This window comes from Athene cunicularia (genome assembly GCF_003259725.1).
Source record: "Athene cunicularia isolate RWA chromosome 7 unlocalized genomic scaffold, athCun1 chr7_part1, whole genome shotgun sequence".
Taxonomy (NCBI): Eukaryota; Metazoa; Chordata; class Aves; order Strigiformes; family Strigidae; genus Athene; species Athene cunicularia.
In genome coordinates this window covers 104908-127368 of record NW_020799107.1, presented here as the reverse complement: position 1 = coordinate 127368, position 22461 = coordinate 104908, and the positions used below count along the sequence as shown (strand labels likewise).

Sequence of the window (22461 nt, the reverse complement as noted above, 5' to 3'; positions counted from 1 at the left end):
AGAGGCAGGTCGTGGCCCCACGTCCCCAGCGCCTCGGGGGGCCGCGGGCGGGCGTGGGGGGCGGGCACGCGTGGATGCGCAGCGGCACGTCCTGCCGACTGCAGCACATGTCGCTGTGCCGCCGCCGATGCTCGTGACAGCGACGGAAAGCACCCGAAGCAGCCCGCAGCTTCACGGCAGCTCCACACTGTCAGCTAAAAGCAGGTATCGCCACCGGTGACAGGCAGGGCTTGCCACGCTCCTGGCAAGAGCCGCTGGTGGGCAGAAACACTGCAAACGTCTCTTGGTGCCGACAGATTCACCTTCCTCTTAGGCACGTAAATACTCGGGGTGTCAGAGACATGGAGCTAACCACGGAGCTGGGGGAAAGGAGAAACTCAAATAGAAATGACGGATATTCTGGTTTATGTTTTACTACATCTCTTGCAATAAAAGAGCATAATGTTCTAATGAACTGCATGGTTCAGCTGCTCTTTGATGATTTCTTTTTTGTCCGTGGGTTGTTTTCAAAGAGAAAAACCGTTGCTTCCAAATAGAGGGGTTACAGTTGCGGGTTGGATCCATATCTCCATCGGCAAGGAGCAGCAAAGCCAGGATTGCTAACAGGAGTTGAGGACCCAGCCCCGTAAATTTGTCACAGAGCCCCTACCCACATTATCTTCCCTGTTGTGACCTCTAGTCCTGTCCCCTGACACTGTAAGGGCTAGAGCGGCCAAAACCAAAGAAACAAAAGATTTAACACCACAAATAAACTACCAGGGAATTTACAGATAGCGTCATATGAAAAGCCTCAAGTAGCATTGCTAATCAGAAGCTGAATTCAAGTAGCAGCTAACAGAGATAAAAACACATCCAGAAAGAGTGCGAATTACTCAGTTCATTCTTGCTGGAGTTGGAAGTGAGCTTTTTTTTTCTCCTTTTCAGTTGACAAATAGCATGAGAAACGATCCAGCCTGAAAAATGTTACAAGACTTCCAATCAAATATAATGATGAAAAAAAATCCAACAATACAGGATCAGCAGCAGTAAAATGTTTAATTTGAAGGAGATGAAGAGATGCCTACAGCATCTATAAAGCAATCAACCAAAGAGAGGGCTGAGAGCAGGAGGGAAAGAATAATTTTACTTAACCCTTTCTTTTCTGGAGTGACCTCTCCATCTTCTCCAGAAGACAAAACACGTAACCCGGGGGTTATCAGTGTAAAATATTAGGAAGAGGTTGCATTTTATTTCACTTGCTGCTTTCCTAAGTAATACAAAAACCTAAAGCTACTCTTATAAGAGATAAATCTCATTTCACTAACTTGCTCTGCTCTGGATTTCCAGTGGCATTAACAAAGGATTTCAGCAACACAACATTTTTCAGCGACACAACATTACCCTTATACAGAGAGATGGATAAATGCACAGAATTTCCTTCAGGTTTAGGCTATCACTTTTGTATTACGGGCTATTTAATTCAACAGAGCACGCTTTTCTATGTGGGGAACAGATCAACTGTTGAGGTACACAATACACGATACTAAATTACCTTTTTGTTAAATATTTGCTTTAGACTACATTTGTAAAACACGCTGGTCAACTTGGGCCATTTGCTTATTTCATGTCAGGCTCTGCTTCATAGAGGAAACTAACCATTTTTGGCAGTTCCAGGTTTTCAGATTTTGGGTCATTATTATGCTCTTAAATCTGCAGGTAAAACTTCCACTGGCTTCATGCACTGCTGCGCACATCCTGCCATAATACTTTGGATTTTGGGTCAGTGCTGCTCTCTTGTACTGCAAAGGAGGAAACCCCACTGATCTTCCGTGATGACAGTACAGGCTGCAGCACATTTCCCAGCACAGATAACCCCCGCCAATGATGGTCTGACCTACCACAACACACCTCACGTATGGTGGGCTTCAGAGAGAAGGGATAAAAATGATAGCCATGCTCAGCTTTTTTTTTTCCCAAGAAAAAGGGAAAAGGCGCTGGGCTCGGAAGGGTGCACATCCTGGTGTAGGTGCCCTGTGCCCACCTTTCCCACTCCCTTCTCCTTCCTCCGTGCCCTTCTCCAACACTCCCTGGCCACAGGTAGGGCAGCCTCCTCCACAGCCACCACCATCTGGAGCTGACTTCCCTTCCCCTCCCTCCCTCCTCACTGACTTCCCATCTACTTATAAATCAAATGTGAAGATATAGATTTCCTTCCATGCCCACAGGACTTGTTTTTTCCATCCCTTCAAGAGAATTCATATTTTAAACTCTACAGGCATGGCTGCCTTCTCAGTGTTTCAGAACAGAGAAACTTTGGAAGATGCTGCTTTATGAAGGTTTGTTCAGGTAGACTTTAACCTCACAGACAAACTAATTTTTTCAAACAAGTTAACCAGACTTGGTAGAAAACTTGTAAGAAAACTAATATGATGGAAGTTGACTTTAAAAGATAAAGTGACTGGTCTTAAATCACACTGTACTGAAATATGATTTGAAGGCCACAATGAAAACCAGCTGGAAGCCATGTGTAAAATATAATAGTACATGCCTACAGGGAAGGAAGTGAGATATTGAATGATTAAGTTTAGGAGAGTATATAATGTAGTGTATCATTACGGGAGTGATCAGGATTACTTGTAATATGCTCAGGGTTTGTGGTCTTTCTAAAATCCAAAGCCAAGAATTATTGGGGGGAAGGGATCACTGCACTGTTTTACACGTATCCGCTCCCCACGACTTAGGATGTTCCCAAAGGAGAAACCTGACTTTGGCAGACTGGGACAGCCACATTCCCACAGAAAAGAGAGGTGAGCAAACCCAAACTGAATGATGAACGTCATGTAATTGCAGTCTGTGTCTGCACTGTATTTAATTTTGGCTGGATTCACTATCCCACTGATGTTTGTTTCCATTTCCACCCACTTTTTAGCTAGAACTAGACACGTGAAAATGGTGAGTTGCTAAGGGGAGTCAAGCTGGATGCTTAAGCGGGGTACACGCACACACTCGTGCAGCAACTGAAGGCAGGCACTGGCTGGCAACACTCGCTCCATGAAATGCCACCTTTTGTTGCCTGAACAGCCATTGCAGCAGGCTAGAAACAGGAACTGCATTTCCACGTGAGAAAAACAAGCTCTTTTGTTTCCTCGTGTGGTTCTGCTCTTCCCTATACAAACAGGACTAGTCATGTGAGCTCCTTCCGATGCATTTTGCTGAGATGATGAGGTGCCCCTTACTATGAGAAACACCAAAAATGTTACGTTCTTGGAAGGCAAGTCTGTGCATTTGCAACAGAGACTGCCCTTGTTGAACAGATGCTGCCTTCCTCTGTGCACAGACACAGCGAGCACCAGCAGGTACCTCAAGTGGCATCTGCTGGCCAGTACCAATGCTCATAACCCAAACACACACGGAAAATTTGAATGGATTGCCTTTCTCTTCACCAGGGGAGGTTTAAATTGGGTATTAGGAAAAATTTCTTCACTAAAAGGGTTATCAAGGACTGGAACAGGCTGCACAGGGAAGTGGTTGAGTTGGCATCCCTGAAGGTATTTTAAAGACATGTAAATGTAGCACTTAGGGACATGGTTTAGTGGTGGACTTGGCAGGTTAGGTTTATGGTTGGACTTAAAGGTCTTTTCCCACCTAAATGATTCTATGATTCTGTTCTCCACAGTGCAAATGGGTCTCACCTTTTAGCTTTCCTTCACGTTTACACTGCTATCATAGCCAGCCATAACACTGTATCACACCAAGGAATTTTATGCCAAAGAGACCAAGTTTTAAGCCTGCTTAAGGGAGCCCAAAATAAAAGCCAGAGAGAATGCACACTATATATTTGAACAAACGGCCTTACACTCCCTACCCCAAGTCTCTCTTTCTTCATATACAGAAATGTGCAAGAAGGGAACAGAGCAAGGTGCCGCCATAAAGAGGCTTGCACCCTGACAGCCTCCCAGTCCAGGGCTTGCAGGGGTAAGAGCATTAATTAGACACAATCACTGCGCCAAGACACTTTACAGGTTTCCTTGGAATGTCTGTACAAGAAACTGTAGCAGAAGTTACAATTTGCACCTGTGTTCATTTTTTTTCCTCTTAAAAATGTGGTTGTTAGACTACTCTTTTTTTTTTTTTTTCCCTTGCAAAAATACATTCATTTGGGTAAACACTACACCACTAGTCGCAGCTCCAAATGAAGTATTTTCTTTGGGCTCATTCTCACAGTGGTGATTTCACACCTTGACACCATAAAGCTGTGTTAAAGACTGTGGTTTAGTTTCCTTGCTTTTCTTGGATTATACAGTATCCTAAGGTCAAAACTCAGGAAAATCCAAAACTGTTATTAAAAAAGAAAAAGTATCTATGAAGTGATGACAAATTGCAGACTACAGGTGTTAGATTACATTTTGACTCCAGGCAGGTTTAATATACTTCAGTTTCCTTTTACAATTGCCCTTAGCAGGTACTGTTATCGGTAAGGGATTTAAAAAAAAATATGGTATTCAATAAAAGAAGACCGTGTCAAAAGAAATCAATATGAGCGTGCAAAATGGTAGGAAGTCTGACATGGATAAATATGTTCACTTTCACCGAACTTCAGACTGAGCTTCTTTTAATTTTGTAGCTCAAATGCTAGCTGCACATCCTGTGCATCTTCCAATGCAGCTTAGTAATTGCTTCACAAGAGTAAACACCATCGTTAGATATAATTATAATAGATGCTTGTGATATGATGTACCCTGTCTCATGCAAGCCAGACCAAATCAGCCAACCAGAGCTGGTGGCTACAACAAGTTGTAACCCAGCAGCTCTGGGTCCTATTCAGCTGCAAAGTCAAAGCAGTCCCATCGTAAACAATTCCCCCAAATATTCAGGGCTTCTCTGTCACCCTTCATCTGCTCCTGACCACCACTGGAGCTGGAATATTAGATCATACAAATGTTCTAAACCTCTCAACTCTGAAGGACAAGTCACTCTCTGAGCCATGCAGAAGGGGAGTCAGAGAGAACCATGAGGACAGAAACGAGTTCCACAGGGAACCCGAAGTCAAAGGCAAGTTTGGTTTCCAGGCTGGAATGTGAGCTGGTTGAAGTGATTCATTTCAACATCTTTGGAGCACACTCGCCACATGCTTTGCTTTGCTTTACAGCGGTTGCCTTGCTTAAGGGCAGGAAATAGGCAGTGATCTGAAAACATGGCAAGACACTGAACAAACACCCAGTCTCTGAAATAGTGGCCCCACACTGCAATTCTTCTCCAGGACCAAACTGTCAAAAATGGTCAAAAAAGGTAACAAAAAAAACCCAGCAGAAAGAAAGAAATAATCAAAAAATAACTAAACTTTCATTGTGCGTTGCTTTTGCCATCCTGTGCAAAGTGATGAGCGTAAGCATTAGCTAAACACAATTAATCTTGACTTGAAGGCGGGGAGAAGGTATCGTGTCCATCCACCCCCCCAGCACACACTGCTCCCATTAACGCTAACAGGAGCTTAGCATGCATCAAAGAGCAAATACACCACAAAACATTTTTAAGAGCTATCATCACTGGAGATAAAATATAAATTACAGCCTGATTACACTGTGCTGCTAAGCGGCTACATGTGCAGTGTAGCTTGCAGTGACAACTGGAGATGACCAGATAACTTTTGGACAGGTCTAAGGTTACTGAAAAACATCTGCATAGAGGACTCATTCCTTGTCTTTGCTTTCCTTTCAAGAAGCCGTAGCACTGCTGTCTGCACCGTTGTTTGAAGAATGTTTACAAATCAGCTTGACAAAGAGAAAAAAAAATTCTGCCATCACTTGACCACAATCATGATCTTATTCTTCAGTAATGCATGGTTTATTTCCCTTTCCTGATCTCTGTTAATAGACAGCACGTGCCTACACAATAGCCACTATTTTGTCTGTATAATGTTAAAAAAATAAATCACAAAACTCTGACAATGCAGAGCGGTGTCCCGGTGTTTCCTGGGGTAACTGTTCTCCCTTGAACGCTAACTCAACTCTTCCCACAAAAGCACAGGCACAACTTTCATTGCTGTGCAAGTGCCTGAGAACTGGCTGATTTTATGGGGTAGCATAAATGATCTCATGCTGATGAACGCTAGTGGATTAGCTCCGAATTTCCCATCTTGGGCTGGTTTAAGCCAGATTCTTAGGTTTACTGCGTAGTAACTGTGGCCAGCAGTGGATATCCCTTTCTCGAATACCTAGCTGCAGCCTGGGAGGGTTGACAACAACTACCATTCAATCCGCAGGTGGAGCCGGCACGTACCTACTGTATAAATATGCAACTGGCCAGACTCATTCCGGCTTCTGCTGGCACAAACCAGTGCGCTGGTGACAGAGGCTGATGCGGCAGGAAGTGTTGCACAACGCCACTGCAGACTCTCTCCTGAAGGCATCGGTGATGGATGGCTCCATTGTCTGGGGATGGGGCACGGCCAGCACAGCTGGCACGGGGGCTGGCTTGCTGCACCCCGCAGCAGGCAGGCAGGACTCTGCTGGCCTCGAGGAAGCCATTCAAGCTTCTCTTGCCTGTAACCTGCAGGAGCAAGGCAGCCTACCCCTACGAGGGGAAAAGAAACAGCACCATAAAGGTTCATGCTGCCCTTCTGTATGGTGATAGAGTCTCACTCAAGTGGGAATTTCAACATCTGTGTGCGCATCAAGGATCACAAACCTTCCAGTTAACATTTACCTTCTTCAAAACAAGCCCATGAGCTTTGTGGGCCTCTGAATTGCCTCTTCCTTGCTTTCTCTTGCAGCCCTAGAAAGGCTCTCTGGGGTGCTATGGCATGCAGAGTCTTGCTTGGCAGTTTCCAAATAGAGCCTGAGCTTGGTTGTGGCTGGAAGGAGGGTCTGTCAAAGATTTTGGGCTGATTCTGAGTTTTCCCATCCCAACCCTGCTAATCCTAATGAGGAGCTGGCAGAATGCCACATGAACTAAGGAAGCAACAAAAGGCTTTTTGGTTTGCTTTTCTGCAGACAAAATACTTCTGCTATCCTCTGTATTTTCTTGTTTAATTAACACTACACATGTTCTCCTTTCGAAAATTCAGAATAGTATTTGTGAGCAGTGTGAGCAAGATCTTCCCTGACAAGTCCCAACCTAGAGCCATGCTTAAGGTCAATCTCTAAACCCCTAACTACAGTGGCATGAATGGCGCCACTATAATCATGTTGTTTTCCAGTCACTCAGATCAGGAGTAGGCACTGCATTATTTCAGGAAGGGTATGTTTGGATTAGACACTGGATTCGGGGGGGGGGGGGGGGGGGGGTGGTGGTGTAATTATTTGTCCCATCAAACTGTTTTAGGTCCTTACAGATGGCTATTTGGGGTTCCAGGAATACCCAACTGTACTGCTAATTTTTACAATGGGGGCAGTTAGAAGTCAGGAGAACCTGACTTTTATGGTTAGTGAAAATAGTAGATTTGTGCTGATAAAACACTACTCAGCATGTTTTTTGCTTTCTAGACGTAACCACCAATGCACTTAATAACAGGACTTGAGCAAACTATACTGTGTGAATCAAACACATAAAAGTATAAATAATCCTTTTTTTAGAAAGCAAGTCTTAAAAAGTGCATTATAATCAACTAACATGGTAAAAAGCAAAATATCCAGCATTACCACACACGCAACTGGCATAATGTGCTTTATTATACCCTTAGCTTGAAAATGGGTAAATAAAAATCAAATGGCCAAAGTACAGTCTCCCTCACAGATCAGGGCACTGAGGACAGGATGCCTCAGAGAATTAGATCTGAAATCCTTTGTTTTTCTGATTACTCTGTGGATAAGGTGGGCATGTCTGGAAGACCAAGGAAATTATGCTGGTGTTACTGGTCTCCATGTCTCACTGCTGTGACCTGTGCCTATTTTACAGATTCTGGATGCTGGAAGAAAAAGGCTTTACAGAAATTAAACAGCACCTACAGTTTGTATTCACAGTACTAGAAAATATTCAGGTCAGGGAAAAAAGAGTATTTTATTCTTTTTTAATAAAATGGTTTAATATACGGCCAGTGAGGCAGTATTAGGACAAAGCAGAGGATGCCACTGTTATGGCCCTGGGATGCATCCCTGGCTTTGCTGCTGCCTGCTGCGGGGAGCTCCGTGGGCCGCTCAGCCTGTGGCTGGTTACACACACATAATCGCAGGGGTGAGCTCACATGTAACACAAGCCTGCAGCTAGTGCAGATCTGTGTGCAAGGGGCCCCAGGCTTTTGCTAGAAATGCAAAACAGCATTCTTTGTTTCATTAAGATTAGAATTGTGTGGCATTTTTCAGTCAAAAATCTTTCTTTTGGTCAAAAATGTCATCTCTGTGACATCAAAGTATTGCCTAAATAAATTCTATTTTAACAAGCTGTTTGCCTGGGGTAGCAAGGAGGGGGGGTAGATATTCTGACAAAGTTCAAGAAGTTGTTTAGGCATTTTTCATTTAAGCATATTCTGGTGCCTTTTATTCAGGACAACTTTTGCTCTTCAAATCCTTCCCATTTTTCTTTAAAGCATGATGTTGCTCTAAACTGCCACAAACCTTTTTTTTAAAGTGAAAAAAAAATAATTTAAAAGCATCAACATTTTTTTTTCTTTCAGTATTTCAGAAATGTCAGCAACCCCTTAAACTCAACTCAAGCACTTCTATAGCTCCAGGGTATACCACCCAAGGAACAGAAGCTCATAGCCATCTATCTACCCACCTAACTCCTTCACCATCATACTTACAAAGGGTTGTACTGATGGGAGCCCTGAAAGAATGAAATGTAATGCAGCTTATAAAAAGAGATGGATGTGAATCTTTCCTATCTCAAAATCCAATAAAGCTTATGATTTTTATTGCATGTGGGAGTCCTTTGGTCTATGTAATACTGATTAGCAGCTTGGCCAGTAAGTCTGATAAAACCAGAAAGTACTTTCGAATATATTCTGGCCAGACACACCTGGGAGTGAAGCGTGCGTGGTGCAGCCGATGGCCACAGGGGCACCCACGTATCTTGGGATTTCTTCCTTGGTTCTGTTCCATCTCACCATGGTTTTATTCCATTCTCTCCAGAAAGAATGATGCCAAGCCTCTCTTACCCTTGAATCTTCCCAGAAAGGAGGCATCATCTCAAAACTATTCCCCTTCACCTTTCCAACACACCTGAACCCCCAAAATTTACAACCTGCTTCAGTCAGAGCTCCAGACTGGACTTTAATGGATCCCAAAAAGAGCAATTCCTGATCTCATTTACACAAGGGAACACCAGGAATAACATTACTCCAAGTCAGCAATGCTTCCCTGGTGCTAATCAGGCCATTAAAAAGGCAAAGGCAGTTTGTTTGACGCAGAGGGACAAAGACAACCACAGAAATTAATCAAAACCAGGGAAAAACTAGAGATTAAAAGTAATAATACTCTTTTCAGCAAACCACAGTCTGAAGGCATGATAAGTGACTAAAAGACACAATCACTGCAAGATCTAGAGACAAAAAAATGTCTTCTGACTGAATGAAATGTAAATTAAACTCATTCTAGTACGGAAGCATTTCCTTCTCAGGGCAGTACTCACTGCCATTGGGAAATCCAGGCCCATTTGCTGCCACAGCTGACCCTCCTTGATCTCGCTTAAGGAAAACACACACGCTCAAAGTCAACAGTTGGAGGGAAAGGAATAAAAACCCAAACACGGCAGACTTGCTAGAAGAAATTTCCATGGAGGTTCCCTATCCAAATAAGCAGATGGTTTCCAGTTAGCCAGGGTCAGGGACTGCTCGTGTGGTTTCCTGCCTGCTTGCCTTTGTAGCTTATCTAGATCTCATCAAGATACACAATCCAAAAAAAATTAGAATGGCTAAGTACAGAAATTAGGGAAACTAAATACAAATGATCCTTCATTTGCACTTGTGCAGACAAGCAGGGGGATCTGTGGGAGCGGGTGGGCTGAATGCAGCGGTGCAGACCCCCCTGTCGGGGCAGCCACTCCGGGCTGCAGCGCATCTCATCTGCAGAGGCCAGGTCAGGTCTTGTTAATGCCACGGTGCCTGCACAGGCGACAAAGCCGTGCCTAACTCTATCCAAAACACTCGGGAAAACGGCTCTCTGATGCTTTGAAGGCACCCCTGCCATCAGTTTACGACCCTGCCTGCTTTAGCTGTGCTGCTCGCAAAGCTCCGGGCAGACACTGGCTCCTGCAATGCTGTCCATGGGAGCAAAGCAAAAATCTGACCAGGAATGTAGGCACAATCTACCATATGGAAAGGGCATTCTCAAATTAAACCCTGAAACCCAGATGAGATCTGAGCGAAGGACAGTTTCACTTAAAGGAAATCTCTGAGGTCAACCAGCAATTAACTGAAAGGTTCTGATTGAATACGCTATTGACTGCGCTCACATCAGACAGCTTCCTGTTTATTATACCTTATGGGCTGTCTAGGTGCCAAGACATTAAACTGTCAATAATCTATTAATACTAAACAGCTCCTCCCTCCTTACTCCCCCATGCAAATACTCTTAGGCTAAGAAACTGCACTAAAAAGATGGAAATTTTTGAAGTGAGATGGAAATGAGCTTTTTAGGGTATTTCTTTGCTTGGTTCCAGCTGAAAGTACAGCAACATTCATAAACAATATAACACGCAGTATAGAACTACATGGAAAAAATTGTGTTAAAAAAAATCAGACATGATTGAGACCATATCCTGAAATCTGGCTTTCTTTTCCAAGCCATCTTTAAACAGTCTAAGTTAAATTTAATTAACAATTTACAACAAGGAGAGAGAAGTTATTTAAAGAGAGGCCTACAGGTCCTTAACATTCAGTGTCTGGGAAACAGTTGTATGTAAAAAAAAAAGTTTTAATGAATTTAATAGAGAAAAGCACTTTAATTAAATGCTGTCAAAGAGGATTGTATTAATGACTGCACACAAAGGAATTTAAAGCAAGCCAAGTATATTTAGCAAATAGGAAGTAGGCTTTCAGAGACTGCAACTATTTATGTTTCTGCCATTGCAATGCATCTAGGAGATCGCGTTGCCAATTGAAAGCAGTTATGTTATTAGATATGATTTTATTTATTATGGATTATTAAAATTTTAAATGCTGCAGGGAATACGTTTATTTCACTTCTAAAATGAAAAGAACGAAGACATTTCCTGCTTGTTCAGTAAGAGGAAAAATAGAAGAGGAAATAAATAATAAATAATAATAATAATAACTTAGCACTTAACTAGTAAAGTGCTGTCCAGACAGATTTTTTTATGGAGCTTGTTGAGTCCTGGAATTTTAGCGTGTCTCCTTCTTTCTGTTACAACTGGATGAATTCACAGTTGCTACCGCAGCTTCCCTCAACACAGCAAGGGAAGAGGAACCAGCTCTTACTTCTCGTGGGCAGGATACAACTCCTTGTTGTATCCTCAAATTTAAAAATTAACAAAATCCCAAGAAGTAAAAAGAAATCTAGGTTGTCAAGCTTTTTGCAAGCAAGATTGAGAAGACTGAGGTTTTCCAGACCTAACCAAGAGGCTTAGTCACACAACTCTCATAAAAGCCCCTAACAGCTATGGGTCCTCATTGAGACTTTTTGCAGAATGTACTTGTCTTCCTCAACATCCATGTGAGAGGACTTGTGGCAGGAAGGAAGGGGGCTCTTCACAGTCCTCCCTGCCCATGTGCCTTGGATTCAAGTGCAGCACATCAAATGGGCATGGCCTAATAAGAGCATAATGTAGAGATCCAAACCATAAATTTGAAAAAAAGCAACTAGAAAATTCAAGGGTGTCAACATTATTTTGTACTATGACAGTACAAAGAGCATAAAACTAAATTTAGTCCAAACTGGAAACCGAGGAATGTATTTTGACACAAAGTTAATGAGATGGCTGAGTCTGTAATATTCAGGATACGTTCTGTGATTTACCACATCCTTTTTGCCATATGTAATGGTACGAGGTTAATAATGATTTTAGATGTTTCAAACTTCTGAATGCTCCAGAGGCACCTTGTATGTGCTTGTATTCCTCGGTTTCTGAACACCAAGTCCCTTTTAAGTTAGGCACCACGATGTGAGTCCCAAATTACTGGTTTTAAAATGTATTTATTTGTACTTAAGTATAAGATTTTTACCTTTGTAATTTGAAACATGAAGGATTGAATAGAGCCTGGGGAAAAGGCATTGGAAAGGAGGCACGAGGGGATACCTACTTCCTTTCACAATGCGAGTAGCATCATAAATGGCGAAGTTCAATTTTCTAAATACATTATCTGATTTTTGTTTAAGACTTTAATAAAAGTCATGTGTGATGTGTGTTGAGAATGTAGCCTTTGTTGTTCCACAGCTAGGGATCTTGCAAACAGCTTCGCTTTGTCTGTGCCAAGATATTTTGGAATATTCTTTGAAACACTGTAAGCATAGATGACTGTGAGAAAAAATATGTGCTACTGTACTTCTGGATACTCGATGTGTGAGAATAGTGCATACACACAAAAAACATCTCTTGTTTCAATATGCAATTCCTGTAAAAGTCCATACAAACATGGAACAACATACACAGCATACTAACCCTGAAAAAGTCATATCCCTGCACATATTACAGTCTCTCGGTATCTCCAACCATTCAGAGAAAAAAAAAATATAAAAAAGAAAAGTCCATACCAATGAATTTCTGAAAAGACTGGCTTGGGGGCAGGGAGACTGAGCATCTATGTCCTACTCCATCATAGCACTGCCCAGCACTGCCCAGAAGCTCACGATTTCCTTGGGGGATGCTGTGCAACACAGGATGAAGAGCAGCTTGCTCACTCTCAGAGATCTTTGGGGGACAAGCACTGCACAATACAATCTTGTTTCCTTCCCCATATAAATTTTACAGTTGCCTATCTGCACAGAAAGGCCAGCTGCAATGATCCAGGGCTCTAACTTTATCCTAAGATTGCTGCAAGGAGCCCGAGAATAAAATGTTGTATATGGCCAGTAGCCTATAAACATTTACACATCTCTAAAGCCTAATATTATCATTTATGTACAAGTATGAGGGACAAGGAGTATTTAGGGAGCATTAAAATAAAATTAAAAGAGCAATATTTTTAACTGCAAAAATTTTCAAACGTAAATGGAAGAGAGGCTCATCTAGTGGCTTTTCAGGCTTCAAGATTTGCCTGCTGCCAGCCGGCAAGCTTCAAAGGTTATGTGAATTTAAAGAGCTTTATTTAGTAATCTTGCTCTAGATGTTTGCTCATCCTCAACCTACTACGACTCCTGACAATGCTGGCAGCTTTTATGAGAGGGACAGGACTGGAAGAAATGAGGGCTAAATCCAGTCAAATTGTGTGTGAAAGGCCAAAGGGTGAGACAACGAGGGGCAGAGCTACAGTGATGTCATTTGCTAAAAAGATGACCTGTCAGGGCAACATCAACACAAACCACGGCCCTGCTGATTACTGCCAAGTCTCCACAGTGCTAAATCTGCATGTTCAGATTTTAAGTGAAGTTTCTGCCTGGAGCATCCCCCCACAGGAACCCGGGCAGCCTAAGCAGAGCTGCTCTGGGGCATCCTCACCCAAGCCGCCATCTGGGCAGAACCGCCTCTGCCTCAAACAGGGCAGCACATCCTGCATGACAGCACATGCGTCCTCAGCTCCAGGAACTGCCTTTACCTCCGCTGCGGTGTCAGTACCCTTGCAGTCATCTTCATTGAAAGAAGATGGTGAAGAAAAACACCAGCCATGCTCTCAGCACTCCCTCAGTTAAGAGTCCCATCTCATCACTGCCCTGTCCTTGGTTGGTCCTGGACTAAATGAAAGCTGTCTGGGAGCAGGTGGCACTGAGGTGGACTCAGGGTTCCAGGAGTCTGAACAAACATGGAAAGGATATACTACTTCGACAATACGAAACTTACCACCTCATTAAAACCCCAAACTATCCACTTTACTCAATCTCCCATTTCTAGGGTTAAATGGAATACTACTACACCTAAACTAATTTTAGAACAGAAGCAGTTTTGCTTTAATTGCAAGTACAGTCCCCCCTATCATTTCAAGGAGAATTGCAGGCTTAAAGTTAATAAAAATCAACAGCACTTTTCAGCCACATTAGATACCCACACTAAACAGAAACAGCTGATAACGCACAGTTAGGCAGGTTTGTCTATAGCAGTCAAAGCTCAGCGGCTTTCCACTCCAATGGTGGTAACCATCAATCACAAGAAGCTCTATCGGACACCTCGGAGCTGAAAGCAAGGGGTTCACTGCCTGATATGAGCTTCTGTTGCCTTTGTCAAACCTCATGTAAAAGTCCTGAATACAGTGGCCCTTCAGGAAAATGGTGTCCACCAAAAGGATGGAAAACCAGAGCGCACAGTCACAGCTTTTGTTCCAAAACACAGCGTGTCTGGCTGCAAGGCACAGGTACCAGAGCAGTATGAGAAAACAGTTCAGAAGTGGAAGCCTTCTGAGACTTTTGCATGTACTGCTTTCTTCGAAGTAAGAAAGTCCCTCAGCCCCACGCAAAAGCAGACATACACACAACAGAGCTAAATGCAGACTAAATGGTATTTGCAATATATATTGACTTCAGCTTTCATACTGCACAGAAGTAGAAGTTACACAGTTTGAGATTTTTATCAGTGGGTTTTGAATGGTTTAGATTGAAAGGAGATATTGGGATTGACTGTTATTGTCTAATTCTTATGAGATAGAGGATGGAACTCCAGATAATGTAACAACTGAGGGTCTTCCTCCACTCACAAAATTCACAGATCCCATTCTGACATGTATTTCCCTCTGTAGTTCTAAACCAAAGACAAAATAAATACCCCAGCTGCAACCCACCCAAACCAAAGCTCTGAGATTTTTGAGTGGAATGAATAAACCTGTGACACAAATATCTGTAAAAGTCCATCTGGGCTTGTTGAGTACAAGTTGTCTCAAGAGCCTTGACCATCCTTGTCCGAGCAGACATCACATCCAGCCACGGAACAAGGAGCTGGGGTAATCAAAAAGCAGTGAGTACCCACCTATGGCCTGCCTTATGGGTGCAGAGAAATGACCAAAAAGCAAAACTATTAGGGTGCAGACATTAAGACTGAATCACAGGGCACACCATTCCCACAAAAAAACTTTGTCTAGATAAAAGAGTAAGCACCAAAGTCAGAGAGCTAGCATGGTTTGGGAGAGTAGTTTTTGTCCAAGTCTCCCAGACAACTCAGTCCTGATTTCCAATATGCAAACCCCCCTGCTGTAACCCACAGAAACGTGGCAAAAATGCATTGTTCACATCATCCTATAGATCATTAAGCACAACATGTTCCCCTATGGAATAACACAGTTTTGCTTCACTCATCCTCTATGATTGTCTAAGTATTATTAATTAATATTATTTTTAAATAAAAGAAATTTTAAGTCTCACTGTTTTTTCCATCTGCATACTATGCATTATGTGACCCATGAACTCTCTAAGACATTGTTTAGCATCAGATATTTCATTAGGAAGCACTACTGTGGTGCTCATTCCCCTCTTTATTACTTCTAGAAAGAGAATATGAAATTAGTTTCATTGGATTGCCATCGCCACTTGCCTTGACCCATTTTTACGAGGGCTCCATGTTCTGCTGTTTTGTATTTCATTGTCATTTGTAAAATATTTGTTCCCTTCCATCCCTCACAAAATGACAAAATTAGTATTTCATTTACTTCTGTGGTATGTTATTTTCCGCATATTTAAAGAGAGACCACAATGTTTGCAGTGCACACACAATACAAAAGAGCTTTCCTACAGCTTTCTGCTATGCCTTCTTTTATTTACTAATGTTCCTCCATGATTTATGATCTGAACTATTACAAATTGTCAGATTTGTCTAAATCAAAGCTTCTGAGAAAAAAAAGGGCGGAGGGATGTCATTTTTAAAAAAGTGACAAAAGTAACAGTGTATCAGAAAGCATGTGAAAACCATTCCTGTTTCTTTAAAGTCAACATTTGACTGCTCTTAAATCAATATGTATCTACCAGCTTCAGCAGATCTGTCTGTCAGCTTATGCAGAAAATGAAAGGCAAGGTTTCCCTCCGCTCTGAACAGTAGGTACTTCGCTGCAGTGGTGGAAGCTCATTACTCCAGAGAACCGGCTTATTCACCCCAACACTCCAGAGACAACAGCTTGATTCATCCTTTTCCCAACTGAGTCAGGTTTCTCTGCCCCAGCAATTAGCAATGAATTAGCACTATATTAAAGTGCCAGGAAAGACGGTTATTCTCTGGAGTGGTCACCTTGGACACAGTAGACGAACAGTGGGAGAAGGGAGGGAAATTAGATTTACTGTGTCCCAGCATGTCTGTAACAACCACTGAATCCCTGGTTGGCAATGGGAAGCGGTTGTAGGTACTTCTCAACATTAACACTCCAATGCCAGTGAACAGCCCGGGAACGGTGGGACATAGCGAGGAATGGCAAGTAAGACAAGGTACCCTCACCTCTGCTGAGCAGGAAGCTAAACACAGAAGCATGAGGACTGCTTGCTGCAAAGTGACTGCTTTGCATACAGTCTGTCCAACAGATCTACCTAAGAGCCAGGCTAGGCCAGATCAAAGGTCCAGCCAGCATCCCACATCTGATGGTGGTGGAAGAAGATGAGAACAGGGCAGAAATATAGTAATGCCTCCTGGAATACCCTCTCACCCTCCAGGAACCTGTGGCTCAGGCACTCTGTAAGTCAGAGGTAGTATCCTTGTGGTAACTAGCTAGCAACATTACCGCACAGGTCTATTCCTTAGTCCTACAGCAGCACTTTGTGATTATACCACATTGCATAGAACGGGAGGGAGAAAGAGCCACTTAGTGCACACCTGAATTGCCTTAGAAACCAAGTGAGCTCAGCCTGCATGCACAGCAACATGTAGGTGTAGCATGGATGTTCTGCAACCAGCATGTGAAGGAAAATCCACACTCTGGCATGTCCATATGGTCACACCCGATGCTGCCAGAGAACACAGCCATGTCACAGAGCTCCACAGGGCTCACATTTTATGACTCCTCAGCACAATAACAAATAAATCAAGTGTGCAGAGTGGAATTTCTTGTTGCACTGAGCTTCCACTATAGACATTTTTCATTTTAGAAACAGGAAAATATTTGATTGAATGGACTAATGTATGAGTGATGGGATATATCTAATGGAAGAGAGAAAAAATGAAAATGTTTCTTTTTAGAGCCCTAAACCTAAAGCTAAACAGTGAGGTACAGGCTAGTAATACAAAACAGAGGGAAAGAACCTGCCACAAAAGAAACAACAAACCCTTAAACATCAAGAGCCAAGTTGTGTCCAGCTGATCTACAGCACCACAACAACTGCCCCACTGCACACATCCTGCCATTAGAGGACAGAAACCATACCCAGCCTTGGGGTGATTCCCTCACCAAAGGTGTGCCCAACCCTGTAATCAGCAAGTGAACTACACAAGACCTACCACAAACCTTTACCATTTCCAAGAAGCCATACCAGGGAAAAGGCTGAAATTTAGCTCTCCATTATCTTTTGCCTGGTCCTGCCTCTTGTGATGATAGCAAGGATTTTCTTCCAAGTCCTGCAGTCTGACAGAGGGGTGTCCCCAGCCCACAGAGGGCTCAATCCTGGTGGCAGGGAGCTCTGGCTGCAGCACGGGGCAGCCTCTTTTCAGGCTCTCCCAGTCTCACAGCTGGAGGAGCAGGAGCCTCAAGCATCAGACCCAAGTTACAGTACACATGTCAAATCCATCAGAGCAGAGAGAAAGATGGGGTGGGTGGGGAGAGAGAGAGTAGAAGAGTATCCTGTCTGCTTTGGTGTTACAGTACTGCACCTGCAGTTATTCACAGTGCTACTACTTGTATCTTCTTCAAAGGACTGTCATCCTGACATCAAGGGTGCAGGTAAGGGCTCGACTTACAGTGGTGCACTTTTCACTAGCAAAGCCTGCAAAGCAAAGTAGGTCGGTGACTGCAGCTCTTGGATGTTTCCCCTCCCTGCTAAAATGCAGCCAGGCACTGTGGCAGACAATCTGCACCCGCCACCACTTTGAGAAGGAAATGAGAGTTGCTTTCCCACCTGACACTACAGAGGGAATTTCAGATAGGCAGAATGTAATTACTTGGCCTGGAGTTCGGCCAGGAGCGGGGCCCAAGACCCCTTACCCTTATGTAAAGTGTCACAAAATCTCCAATGACTGCAAGTGTGAGGACCTCAGTTTTATGTCTCTGGCTGCTGTCATTGATTCTTCATGGCTAATTACCTAATAGTGACCCTTGCAGCAAAGCCAAAAAACAAACCTTGTGGCTTGAAACAATTCAAGTCCCAGAGACCAAAAACTACACAAAAATTGCTTGGTGCAGGGTATCTTTAGGCAGAAGGCAGCAGGTGGACAGCAAGCCTCCTGTGTCTTGCACTGGTAGCGTGCCACTCAGAAACCTACTGGGGTTTTTGGATGGGCAAACATAGCTTTAAAATGCAGCACCCCCAAAACACAAGCCTACTGTATCAACTGTATACCAGGGTCTCCAGAGTTTTGCTGTATGTAGTTGCCAGCTGGTTCCATTTATTTTTCTTCATTTTTCATATTTTGACTGTAATAAATAATTAATCCATGGCTTTGTAACTTGCTGACAAATACAAATGCATCACATTCCAATGCAGTGTAACGTGTCACTCACAAGAGCCAACCTGCACGATGCAGAAAAGTGATGTGCAGAAGGCTTTGGAAAGTAGGCTAATCATCAAGGTCACCCACAATAGCCCAGGGAAACTGCTTCTTCAAATTGTCCCTTAGAGCATATATTCCTACTCGCTGTGGGCATCAGACCTGGGTTAATATGTTCAAATCTACACAGGCCTAGTTGTCTTCCCACATGTTAGCTTGGCCCTTTATCCTTCTGCATCTCCTTGCCTCCAAGATACCACAAACTTTTGGGAACATGGAAGACAAAATGCAGCATTTAGAGCACTTCCCCTACTTTATAGCTCTGAGAATCTAAACCCCAGGAAACACATTTTTTCTTCCAGGCAAAGACCGAATAGAGAGCAAGGAGGAAGTTGGTATCAGAAGAAACAAAGGAGACTGAACTAGGCAATAATTAATCTGAGACCAACTTTTTTCAGAAGGGGCAGGACTACAGGACAGAAAAACCTCCCGCCTTTGGAAAAAGGTGACTAGATAGCTGGCAGCAGTGCTAGCAGCAGCAGAACAAGAGCAGTGACAAAGAATAGAGGCTGAATGCCAAGGTTCACAGCAAGAGTAGCAAAGCAGTACAAGCCGTCATTGAACAGCAACAGGGAGAGCAAAGGTGGGAGGAGGAACTGTGAGATTATCAGAGAGGAACAGAGTACGGATGACTCTCTGAAAGTGGTCATGCAATGAGATCAGCTGAAGCACTGAGCACCAGTGGCAATCCAAAAGGATGGTCTGCTGTGGAAGGCATCACCTCAGCTTTTTAGCTTGAAAAAAACATCTCCCGTGCCTCTCTTGACTATCAGCTGATCTCTCGGTTTGTGACATGCATCACTAGTTATTAGGAATACACATAAGGCTGATTTTCTCTTCTGACTGAAGCTGAAACTGCAAAGATGAAAAATCTTGTAGTATTTTAACTTCATTTTCCCTATGCATATTTGTATTTATTTATTTCTTATTCTATTAAGACCTGAGACAAGGATAGAACAACAGTGCACAAAACAAAAATTCACACAAGTCACAAAGATTGTAGAGGGGAGCAAAACAGTCCTGAGGAGGCTGTGAAATGAAGGCCTGTTCCTCACAAAATACTCACCATGGTCATTTCAGAAGTACTTTTAAGTTTCAGTGAATATATAAAAAACACTTCTCCATGTCAAACTCTTAAAACCTCTGTGTTACCCATGCATGGACAAATTTCCTCTCCTACCCTCCTACTTTTCTTGAAGTATTATCTGGCTCCTTTGAACAAAAGCAAAGCTGCAGCTGCCTCGTGGCCACCATCTGAGAGTGGGTTATCGGGGGTGCTCGGGTTCTGTGCTCGTGTTCTGTGAGAAGGAGCAAGTGACCAAGTCCCCACTCCTATTTTGCTTCCTAAACAACCACACACTTTTTGCTGTTGCTGGGTAACACATTTGTACTCCTCTACATGTTGGCAGATTTAGACAGCTAAATTGTGTTTCAGGCACAACACAACTACTGACACCAAGGGAGTTCCATAATACCACTACTACTGCCCTTGCTGTTATCAGTGGCATAGACTGTCCTTCTCTTCAACCACCAGCACAAACCTGCACACACTCACACACGTGCTGCAACATACACACAGTGAGCTCTGAACTTGAGAGCTGTGGCCTTCATGTGGCCCTACAGACAGATGAAAACTGGTGTGCGTCAACCTGAAAAGCAGAAGGAAGCTGGAACCAGTTGCTTCTCTCTCTGGCAGCTGTTCCCACCCCCAGACACCCTGAGAAGGAAATCAGTGCTCTGACCTGCACGGGCTCAGGAGTGAGCTGGACAACGTGCTGCATGCGCTCACTGTGGTGATGTCTGGACTCTTCCTCGTAGATCACATCCCTCTCATGCTGGGGAAGGTTCAGGAAGCGGCGAATGGTGCAGAGGTTCTCCCAAAGGGTGCGGTTTTCCGGACTTGGGTTTTCTTTCCAGCGAAGCAGCTCACACAGCCAGCCCTGCAATGGTAGTGTCAGCACAGTTAATTCACTGAGCACCAAGGAACCAGATGTGAGTGGAAGGTCAGCTAGACTTAAAGCTTTGTGCTGCAAGTTTCTCTGGTCTGATCTCACACAGAACACTCTGTACCCTCAGCTGCCCTTTGGTCTCAACAAACCCTTGATATATTATATTTCCTGCAAGCTGGAGAAACAGATACAACCAGCAGTGCTTCACAGGAACCAGGAAGCATACTATCTTTCTCCCTGTCATAATCACACCATGTTTAAAATACTTGGATATAAATATTTTTCCTAGAGACAGCTAGAGTTTAAATAAAGGTGCATCTCCACTTCCATTTCAAAGCCCCTTTATTTCTTCATCCAAGCAAGAGGAAAGGAGACATAACCCCTGAGACCCTCATGCTAAGGGTTGCAGCTGCAGGATCAGAAATTCAACCACTACAGAAATTGTTTAGAAGATACTATCAAGTGAAGACCTCTGATCTGCTGTCACTATGTTGCACTGACTCCTCCAGCTCTGAACCCCACTAAAATTTGACATCTTTAAGTAAACAAACGGCCACTTATAAGATGCAGCTTCACAGAAAGGGAATCCCCTAGTATTTAGCTGAAAAGCAGCCAACAGGGTTCTGAACAAGTTACTAGAGAGATAAAGATACTAGGTGGAGGTAATGCTAAACCCAGCTACAGATCATCATAGTAGATTTTATTCCTGCTATATTGTTTTAAGGTTAGTTTGGAATGCCTTTAAAAAGTTACTACTGTATGAAGTCCTGTAGGACCTCTCCAGAGGGGCTGAGAGCTCAGACCCCCAGAGGAGGAAGCACCAGCGCTTCAGGAAGAGGAAACCACTCTAAAACACAAAGCCAACCAGAGAGCACAATGGCAATAGCTGTCAAGGTGAGGACAGCCCTGTGAGTGTTGAGTGTGTGTGGCAGTGACCCAGCATCCCTGGCACGTTAACCAAGGGTGGGGGCTGTTGCTGCACCTGCCCGGGGTGGGGGGGACACAGCCAGCCCCCTCCTGCCTGCCCGCAGCCGGCCCCACTTGGGGCTGGGGACAACGACTCTCCTCCTGTGACTGCGCGCAGGAGTCGCAATGCAAATGACAGAATATGAGAAGATAATGCTGAGGATGCTGTCAATGCGCCTTACTGACTCCTGTCAAAATATTTTACCTAGTAGCTTTATAACCCATCATTTTCGAGCTACAACTCAGCATTTTGACACCATTTTGACAGGCACCTTACAATACCTAAAAGATAGCTTGATCAATGTTAAAAATGTTCAGTAAGAGAAGTAGCCAAAACTGTGTTTTTCCGAACAGCAACTAGAGCAAGCTGAACAGTCAGGTTCATTACCGGCCCACGTGGGGGTTTTTTGGTATTGCTTTTTTGTATAACAACTTGTAAGCCATTGACAACTTCTACTGTGCACTCTAAACCCCGTATATAATATCATAAGCTGTTGTTTGTCTTACTCTCCACTGTGTCTTCTGCCTTCACCCCCCCAAAAAAGGCAAGATTTGATTATCTCCGCTGCATCAGCCAAGACAGCAACACCAGCTGTTCTCATTGTGCAGCCTCTTCCTCACGGCCTACATGTTAATAACCTGATCATTCCATTTTCTCCTTCAACTGCCGGCTGCAGCACAGCGAAGAGACAAAAACCCAGGCCCATCTGCAGCAGCTGTAGGCACTGAACTGTGAAGCCACCAGGGATTTATAAACTAATCTGTAACACAACACTGCCTTGTTTTTACAAGTGAGAGGCCACATTTGTGCAGACCTGATCTTTTCTTGCAATAAACTGGGAGGGTTGGGGGG

General features: G+C 43.5%; 1 protein-coding gene across 1 annotated transcript in view; it reads right to left on the bottom strand.

The window, feature by feature from the left end:
• Window positions 1–22461, bottom strand: part of SATB2 (SATB homeobox 2) — a 111294-nt gene that overhangs the window by 2865 nt on the left and 85968 nt on the right. Inside the window, exon 8 of the mRNA XM_026853023.1 lies at window positions 20436–20633. Coding sequence (XP_026708824.1) covers window positions 20436–20633 — 198 coding nt within the window. The remainder of the gene's footprint in view (window positions 1–20435; window positions 20634–22461) is intronic.